We start from the raw sequence: 8,890 nt of genomic DNA, 5'->3' as shown, positions 1-8,890 counted from the left end.
TCACCAGTTTGTCCAGGTGTGAGGCGTCTTTCCTCTTAATGCTGCCTCCCCAGCACACCACCGCGTAGCAGAGGGCGCTCGCCACAACCGTCTGATAGAACATCTGCAGCATCTTATTGCAGATGTTGAAGGACGCCAGCCTTCTAAGAAAGTATAGTCGGCTCTGTCCTTTCTTGCACAGCGCATCAGTATTGGCAGTCCAGTACAATTTATCATCCAGCTGCACTCCCAGATATTTATAGGTCTTCACCATCTGCACAGAGTCACCTTTGATGATCACGGGGTCTATGAGGGGTCTGGGCCTCCTAAAATCCACCACCATATTGGGACAGGTGAGCTGGTCTCCTCTCGTTTGTTAAATTTCTTTTATTCTTATGTTCTTTATGGGTAACACTACTGCATCATAGCTCAAGGGTTCTTTTTGCCTTGACAGTTTGTGTCTCCCTAAGTGACTTTACTATAGGACCTCCAATTGCTTTGCATATCTTGAAGACATGCATGTCAGTTTAATAAGTGAGCATGAGCATGGCACCATCTTGAGAAAAAAATGGATATGTGGGGTATGGTTTAATTGTTTTTTTGAATTCTTAATGCATTTTAAGTGAATTATTTTTAAAATTTATTTAGCAAACGCTGTCTAAGCATAACATTTATTGTTTTTCTAAATCTTTTGAAGCTGAAGGTTGCTATTCAGTTAAATTGTTTGTTCAGTGATGTCTCTGTCTCCGTGCAAAAGCTGTAGTATTATATACTATTTGTTTTTTTTGTTTAGCTTTTAAACAAAACATTGAAACCAGCCTTAGATCATCTACCAGTGGAATTGAATCCTTGCTTAGTAAATTAACATAAATATTTGTCCTGTGTTTTAAACCTTAATTTGTAACACGACTTGCAATATTTGACTATGAGTTAGTTTGATAGTTTCAAATACTGTTATCATGCATGTTATTTTTAAATTCATGGCAAAATAGACCACTTTTCTTGTGATGTACAGAGTATAATATGGTGTTATACTGTATTACTGTCTGTTTAAGTTGATGTAATCAGCTTTTATCTTACATTGTTTCAAAGCCGTTATTAAAGTTAAAGAGATGATTGGTTGGTCACTAATTATATCTGTATATAAATTGCTCCAAAAGTAAAACACTTAAGTGAGTGATCTCCAGCTGAAAAGGTTAGTCTTATTTAACCTATTCAATGGATCACAAAAAACTTTTCATGTCTAAGGATGGATTATTATAAAAAAGGTGAGTTACTAAGCATATAATGTTTTTTCTAAATGATGAATGTTCCACAATAATACATTGTAATTCTGAATGCTTTTTAACAAGAAGTTATAGTTAAATATATAATGTTGTTTTTTTGTTTCTGTTTTTAGGAAACAAAATAAAAATGATGCACTGGATATTGTTAATCTGCTTTGCAAGCTTAACACTTTCCTTGCCGGTAAGAAGATGTGCATAATTTGTGAGGTTATTGTATTTTTCTTGCTCTGCTCCTTCTTTTTATACTTATTCCTAGTTGTTTTTCAGCTTACTGAGAAACGATCCCGGCGAACAAGATCTGACAGCTATGAAGTAAGTATTACCTTTAAATGCTTAGTAAATGTACAGTAGTGCATTATATTAATGAGAGTAAAACATAATAATGTATATGCCAAACACACTGGCACATGGTCATGATATGCTATAAATATTAGACATTACCTTCTTAAATGAAAATACCATTTTCATTGTTATGGTATTTTACATTTTAACAATCACATAGAATTTCAAAGAATACAAATGAAGTATCTCCTGTACATCTTCGCCATCATTAATAAGCTCATTATCGACAACATTAGCTTTGACAGAAGTCTTTAAACACATTGTCTTTCAAAAGAGTGTGAGGAGTAATTTGTGACAGACGTGTATCAGCAAGAGTGAAAGGGACGGTCTACAGGACGGTAGTGAGACCAGCTATGTTATATGGGTTAGAGATGGTGGCACTGACCAGAACACAGGAGACAGAGCTGGAGGTAGCAGAGTTAAAGATGCTAAGATTTGCATTGGGTGTGACAAGGATGGATAGGATTAGAGATGAGTACATTAGAGGGTCAGCCCAAGTTGGACGGTTGGGAGACAAAGTCAGAGAGGCGAGATTGCGTTGGTTTGGACATATGCAGAGGAGAGATGCTGAGTATATTGGGAGAAGGATGCTAAGGATAGAGCTGCCAGGGAAGAGGAAAAGAGGAAGGCCTAAGAGAAGGTTTATGGATGTGGTGAGAAAGGACATGCAGGTGATGGGTGTAACAGAACAAGATGCAGAGGACGGAAAGATATGGAAGAAGATGATCCGCTGTGGGAACCCCTAATGGGAGCAGCCGAAAGAGGAAGAAGTCTTTCAGCAGTGTTGATTCATAACATACATTAGATATACACTTTAAGAAGTGTCTTCATTTTATTGATGAAAAAGTAATATTTTAAATAGTCAGATATCTAACGTCTTAATTATGTTTAAAATTACCTTAAAATACCTCAGCACTACGCCAGTAGAGTGCCTCATTGTAAATGTGAGAGCCAAGTCAGAAGTTTTCTTTCTTTTTTTAATTTTCTGGTGTTTTTAGACATTCTGGTGTGTGTTTGAACTATAGTGTGTGTGTATATTTATTTACTTATTTATCTATTTACCTATTTATCAATTTATTTATTTAAAGAGCTTCTTTACAAAGCCAAGTTTCCTGCTGGAGACAAATAAACATCTATCTATCTATCTATCTATCTATCTATCTATCTATCTATCTATCTATCTATCTATCTATCTATCTATCTATCTATCTATCTTATAAAATGTGAATTGACCTAATAATCACATCCATAGATATAAATCTATATTATTATTATTAGGTGAAGAAAGAAAGAAATTTAAGAATTCCTACTACATTGAAATTCTTCAGAATGAACTGAAGTCAGGTTAAACAAGTTAGAAAATGTGTACATGGCATGAGTTAGTTCACTGGTTTGAAAGTTGGAGCATATTTTAGTTTTTGTTTATTTACTCTATTAAAGATGTAGATATCATACTTTGGTTTACTAAATATTTTTAAGAATAAGTCATATTCCAAAACAAAACACTGAAAACTGAACATAATTACAGTGCATGAATTAGTAGAGTACAAAACCATGTCTTTCAGTATCGTTTAACAAAATGATGTAGTCATAAAAAATAGGCACCTGGTTCCATCTCAAATTATGTAAAATTTGCATCGATTGGTTCACAATTATGAGATGTTATGGGTTCGTGGTTAATTGTAGTACCTATTTCATAAACATAAAATAAGAAATACTCTGTCAAAGAAGAATCCAATGGAGAGTTAAAATCTAGGTTGAATTTTCAAGTTAAACGTGTTAGCTGCTATGATGCTGACTGTGATGGATAGCAGGTCAATATGGTGTTTTGATAGTAAAGTATTGTGTTTCATGAGAAATTCAACAATTATAATCTGCAGATGATGCAAATATATATTTAATATAACTAGGGGGCAAAGCCCCCTGCTTGCTTCGCTCACTCACCCCCACTCCCCTGGGGCGCACTTCGCGCCAGCCACTTCATGCCTCTGCCGCTCGTGTTGTGAATCTGTGTCTATAGTAGCAGAACAATGGACTTGGTGTTGCAGAGGTGTATGCAAGCCACTGATATGTGTCATGAATTGGATTGTTTAAAATTCTTATAGGTGTCTGTATATTAAATGACAGATTCTTACAATTCATTTTCAAGATGAAGAATCTAATATTAAGGTCAGTTTATTGAATCATGGCTTACTTTCTGTTGTAAATTATTTTCTGCCGTCCATGCCAACATTTTGTTTCTTTACAGACACCACCCTTTGTTTCTCCTGTCATTAGGTCAGCAACCAACATTGTTAGGAGTGTGTTCTCAAAGGTTACATTGCAACAAGTTAAAAGGTCATCCTTTTGAGGACTGTCTTGTTCAAGTTTACAGATACAAAACCCCTTTATTATTATTATTACTGTATTATTATTATTATAAAATTATCCAAACTACCTACTCAGTAGTCTTTTTGGTGCAGACTCTTTGCTTCTTGTCTTTGTACTTCAATTTTTCCCTCTTGTTACTCTTCTGACATTTGATTTTTTGATCTCTTGGTTTCAACCCCTTTTTGCCTTGTTACTACTACATCTTATCTCCTGGTTCTACTCAAAAATATTTTTGCTAGTCCTCACTAGGGCCCTTAACCTGCAATTGCTTCATCCTGGTATGACGTTAATCTGCATCCAGCCCTGCAAGCAGGTCCTCCAACTTGCAGGAAAAATTTGAGGGTTGGTGGCAGGATTGGCACTCCAGCCACCATAAAAAACTCACACTGTTCAATATGGTGCTGAGGTTTCACCTTCTGCACGGCTGCACTTGGGTCCCAATTCAGGTGGTTCATCATGTGGTGGATGTGGCAGTGCACTATTAGTGCATGCTTCCAACCTCTCTCTCTCTGTCTCTGTATATCTCTCACTAATATAAAAATATGGGACCTGAGTGTTTGACTTTGCTGATAATTTAATAACTTGTATATGTTTGTTGGTTGGGAGTGATTATTAGACATGTGAAAGAATAAAATATACAAGCTGACATAACCTGTTTGTAAGTTAATTTGAAACAGCTTTGTTTTCAGGTAGATACTATGAAAATTAGCAAAAAATACTGGCATGGCGCTATCATAAATGTATTACTATTATTATTAATTTTGTGATGTCTTAGTGAAAGGATACTTTTCTGACAAACTCCTTTGAAGAATAAATGAACCAAATTTCAGTGAAATCAGTCAGCTGGGAACTGAGTTCTTTTATTCACATAGACAGAGTGATATGATGACAACAGTAGGTTCTTTTAAGATTTTTTGAGAAGGTACCTAAAACACAATTAAACAAATACATATTTAGAAATTATGTTGATGGCAATTACCCACTTAAAAAATTAAATTACAGAGGGAAATAAACATTTCAAGGGTCAGATTTACTGTGTTTCCATAGTGGTTAGTGACTGCATTACAGATTATGAGTCCTGTGTTTCAACCCTGGTCAGCTCTGAATAGCATACAGGAAATCAAAAAAATCTAAGTTTTCTCCCAAGTTTTTATATAAGTATAGTAAATGTCAGTCAGTCATTTTCTAACCTGCTTAGTCCTGAACAGGGTTGCGAGGGTCTGCTGGAGGCTATTCCAGCTAGCATAGGGTGCTGGGCAGGAGCAAACACTGGATAGGACACCATCACAGGGGAAACACACACACACATTCCAATCTCATACTAGGGCCAATTTTGGAAACGCCAGTCCACCTAACCTGCATGTCTTTGGACTGTGGATGAAACCCATGCAACACTGCGGGAACATGCAAACTCCACGTAGGAAGGACCCAGGATGCGAACCCTGGTCTGTTTAATTCCACAGTGGTGCCCTGTACAGTAAATATGCATCCAACAATTACTAAACTTTTTTAATCCAACACACTTTCTCAGGGAATGAAATTTAACATGTAGTTTTAGGAGCAGGAACTAATCATAGATGCAGGGAAAACTTACCCACACACACACATTTACATAAGCCAGGCCAAATTCTACTGCCTTAATTAAAGTCTTTAGGATGTTCAGAAAAAACCGAGAGAACACATGCAGACACCAGGAAAATGTACCATCTCCAAACAGAAAGTAACCAGGTTGGGTTTTGAACCCAGGACGCATGACTCAGGGCCTGTAAAGAAGCAATACTATATTCAGTGTAACGAAAATATATATAAAGTACCTGATTTTTTTGTATTTGAAGAAGCTTTTTAATTATACTCTTTTACATACAGTATCTTTATGTTTATAATTATATTTTTCCATCTTCTTATAATTCTAGCAAGTCATATGTAATACAGTTTATGAACAAAAAGTAATTATTTCATAATTTTCAAATTAATTATAGTTTCATTTTATTTATTTATTTATTTATTTGTCTAATTATTTATTGATATATTTATTTAATTTATTTATTTTTACAGTCATACACAGGCCTACAAGGAGCAATGATGCAACCTATGCAACCTATCTACAGAAGAATTCCAATCCCAATGCCCTACCCAGTTTTCAGACCAATATTTGCTCCTCAGAGACCTTTCATGCCACCAATGTTTATGCCACAACCAGCAATTCCACAACCTCCTCCTCTACCACCTGTAATTGTACCTCCACAGCCCATACCACCTCCTCTTCCTCCTCCTTCGTTTCCCCCTGTTGTTGTGCCTCCCCAGCCTATTCCACTTCCTCCTCCTCCTCCTCCTTTGCCTCCCATTATTATTGCCCCAGAACCCATTCCACCTCCTCTTCCTCCTGTTTTGCCACCTATTATCATTCTGCCGGGTCCAGAAAATGGACCTGTAGCAGGCCCAGAATCAGGTGTTATCCAGAGCTCAGGAGCAGGTGCTGCACCTTGCCCAGGTCCTTTTCCAGTAGAAAAACCAGTTCCTCCCATTTCTATCCCTATACCATTTCCATTTCCAGTCCCTGAGCCAGTTCCTATGCCTGATCCTCCACCTTCTCCATCTACTCCTCCTGTATCACCATCCTCACCAGTTATCATAATTTCAACACCTGATGACCCTATACCCCGTGAAGCACCTCCAGTTATAATAGTACCACCTACTTTAGGTGGATCTTTTGGATCAGTGACAAATGGAGGATTTCCTGGTTCTTTTGATGGGCATGGTGGTAGCAATGGTTTTGTATTTGGAGGGGGGAGATATGAAATTGGTGGGGCAGGAGGGGGTGGATACGGTGGGGGTGATGCTGGAGGTGGAAATGGTGGTGGTGGTGGAGGATATGGTGGTGGTGGAGCAGGAGGAGGTGGTGGTGGAGGATTTGGTGGTGGTGGAGCAGGAGGAGGTGCTGGTGGAGGATATGCAGGTGGTGGAGCAGGAGGAGGTGGTGGTGGAGAATATGGAGGTGGTGGAGCAGGAGGAGGCGGTGGTGGTGGAGGATTTGGTGGTGGTGGAGCAGGAGGAGGTGGTGGAGGATTTGGTGGTGGTGGAGCAGGAGGAGGTGGTGGAGGATTTGGTGGTGGTGGAGCAGGAGGAGGTGCTGGTGGTGGAGGATTTGGTGGTGGTGGAGCAGGAGGAGGTGCTGGTGGTGGTGGAAATGGAGGTGGTGGTGGAGGATATGGCGGAGGTGGAAATGGAGGATATGGTGGAGGGGGAGGAGGTGGTGGTGGATATGGTGGAGGTGGTGCTGGTGGTGGAGCTGGAGGTGGTAATGGTGAAGGTGGAGGTTATGGTGGGTATGATGGAGGTGATGCTGGAGGAGCAGCAGGAGGAGGTGCATATAGTGGAAGTGGTATAGGAGGAGATGGATATAACAGTGGTGGATATGGAGGAGCTGGTGGTGCTGGAGGTAATGGATTTGGAGGAGGTTTTGCAGGTGAAAGTGGTGGAGGTGCTGGTGGTGGTGGAATTATTGGAGGGTGGTTTGGAGGTGGAAGAGCAGGAGCTAATGGCTATGGAAATGAAGGATATGTAAATTGGAACACAGGATGGGGTACAGGTAATGGTCAAGACAAAGAAGTTGCTCCACCAGTTTTTATTTTTCCTTTTGCTGCTAAAATTTCATCTGTAACAGCATCAGATACTTTGTAATCTAATGCATATAAAATAACCATCACTTTTGTAAATGACTACCACTTCTTATCAACAACTGAATGCACAAAAATGTAAGGGAATCAAAGACATAAATATAATTTATATCAAAATATGAAAATATAAGTTTTTGTTTCTTATTGTAAAAATACTTTTTTCTGTATTTGTTGATTGTGGCATTTCATATTAAATAAACATTATTTATTATGATTTGTTGGAAATTATTTATTGTATTTTTTAAAATAAGGCATTGCCCAAAAGTATTTTTGCACTTTTAGTAAGACAGAGATATTTATTTTCTTTCGATTTAAAGTACATGCTCTATAGATTCCTCAGTCACTGTACCCACCTAAAGATAAGTGGTATCCAATATTTTTCCTTGGTAATCTACAGCACCACCACTTTCATTCCAAAGAGCATATTGTAGTTCAAATGAAACAAAATGCACCTAAACGAATTCACTTGATTTTATGACACATGTATAAATCCAAGGAACACATCTAAATGGCCATTATACAGTATAATATGTAGTTTGAAGACTTACTTTTGCCTAAGAGTTGCACTAGCATCATAAATGTGAAGTGCTAACATTAAAAATGACGTTTAAAACAGAGATACAGTATAAGCAGACATACTGCGTGTTGCAAGTTACAGTGCATCCAGAAAGTATTCACAGCGCATCACTTTTTCCACATTTTGTTATGTTACAGCCTTATTCCAAAATGGATTAAATTCATTTTTTTCCTCAGAATTCTACACACAACACCCCATAATGACAACGTGAAAAAAGTTTACTTGAGATTTTTGCAAATTTAATAAAAATAAAAAAATTGAGAAAGCACATGTACATAAGTATTTACAGCCTTTGCCATGAAGCTCAAAATTGAGCTCAGGTGCATCCTGATCATCTTTGAGATGTTTCTGCAGCTTAATTGGAGTCCACCTGTGGTAAATTCGGTTGATTGGACATGATTTGGAAAGGCACACACCTGTCTATATAAGGTCCCACAGTTGACAGTTCATGTCAGAGCACAAACCAAGCATGAAGTCAAAGGAATTGTCTGTAGACCTCCGAGACAGGATTGTCTCAAGGCACAAATCTGGGGAAGGTTACAGAAAAAATTCAGTTGCATTGAAGGTCTCAATGAGCACAGTAGCCTCCATCATCCATAAGTGGAAGAAGTTCGAAACCACCGGCCATCTAAACTGAGCGATCGGGGGAGAAGGGCCTT

The 8,890-nt window shown here is 38.1% G+C and overlaps 1 protein-coding gene across 1 annotated transcript; it reads left to right on the top strand.

Moving 5' to 3' along the window:
- Window positions 1–1,362: 1,362 nt before the first annotated feature.
- Window positions 1,363–7,658, top strand: LOC127528018 (translation initiation factor IF-2-like). Its single transcript, XM_051928566.1, has 4 exons — window positions 1,363–1,446; window positions 1,533–1,577; window positions 6,033–6,804; window positions 7,063–7,658. Exons 1-4 carry the CDS (start codon window positions 1,393–1,395, stop codon window positions 7,656–7,658), a joined length of 1,467 nt encoding a protein of 488 aa, XP_051784526.1. The 5' UTR covers window positions 1,363–1,392.
- Window positions 7,659–8,890: the final 1,232 nt, after the last annotated feature.

Source organism: Erpetoichthys calabaricus, chromosome 5 (genome assembly GCF_900747795.2).
Source record: "Erpetoichthys calabaricus chromosome 5, fErpCal1.3, whole genome shotgun sequence".
NCBI lineage: Eukaryota > Metazoa > Chordata > Cladistia > Polypteriformes > Polypteridae > Erpetoichthys > Erpetoichthys calabaricus.
The sequence above is the reverse complement of the archived record's forward strand: the minus strand, read 5'-3'. Positions and strand labels throughout refer to the sequence as shown.

Bases quoted from the DNA above. Each gene is read 5' to 3' on its own strand.
- LOC127528018 (XM_051928566.1), top strand. From the start codon at position 1,393: ATGATGCACTGGATATTGTTAATCTGCTTTGCAAGCTTAACACTTTCC. The intron at 1,447-1,532 runs GTAAGAAGATGT...GTTGTTTTTCAG, and splicing joins GCTTAACACTTTCCTTGCCG to CTTACTGAGAAACGATCCCG. The intron at 1,578-6,032 runs GTAAGTATTACC...TTATTTTTACAG, and splicing joins CAAGATCTGACAGCTATGAA to TCATACACAGGCCTACAAGG.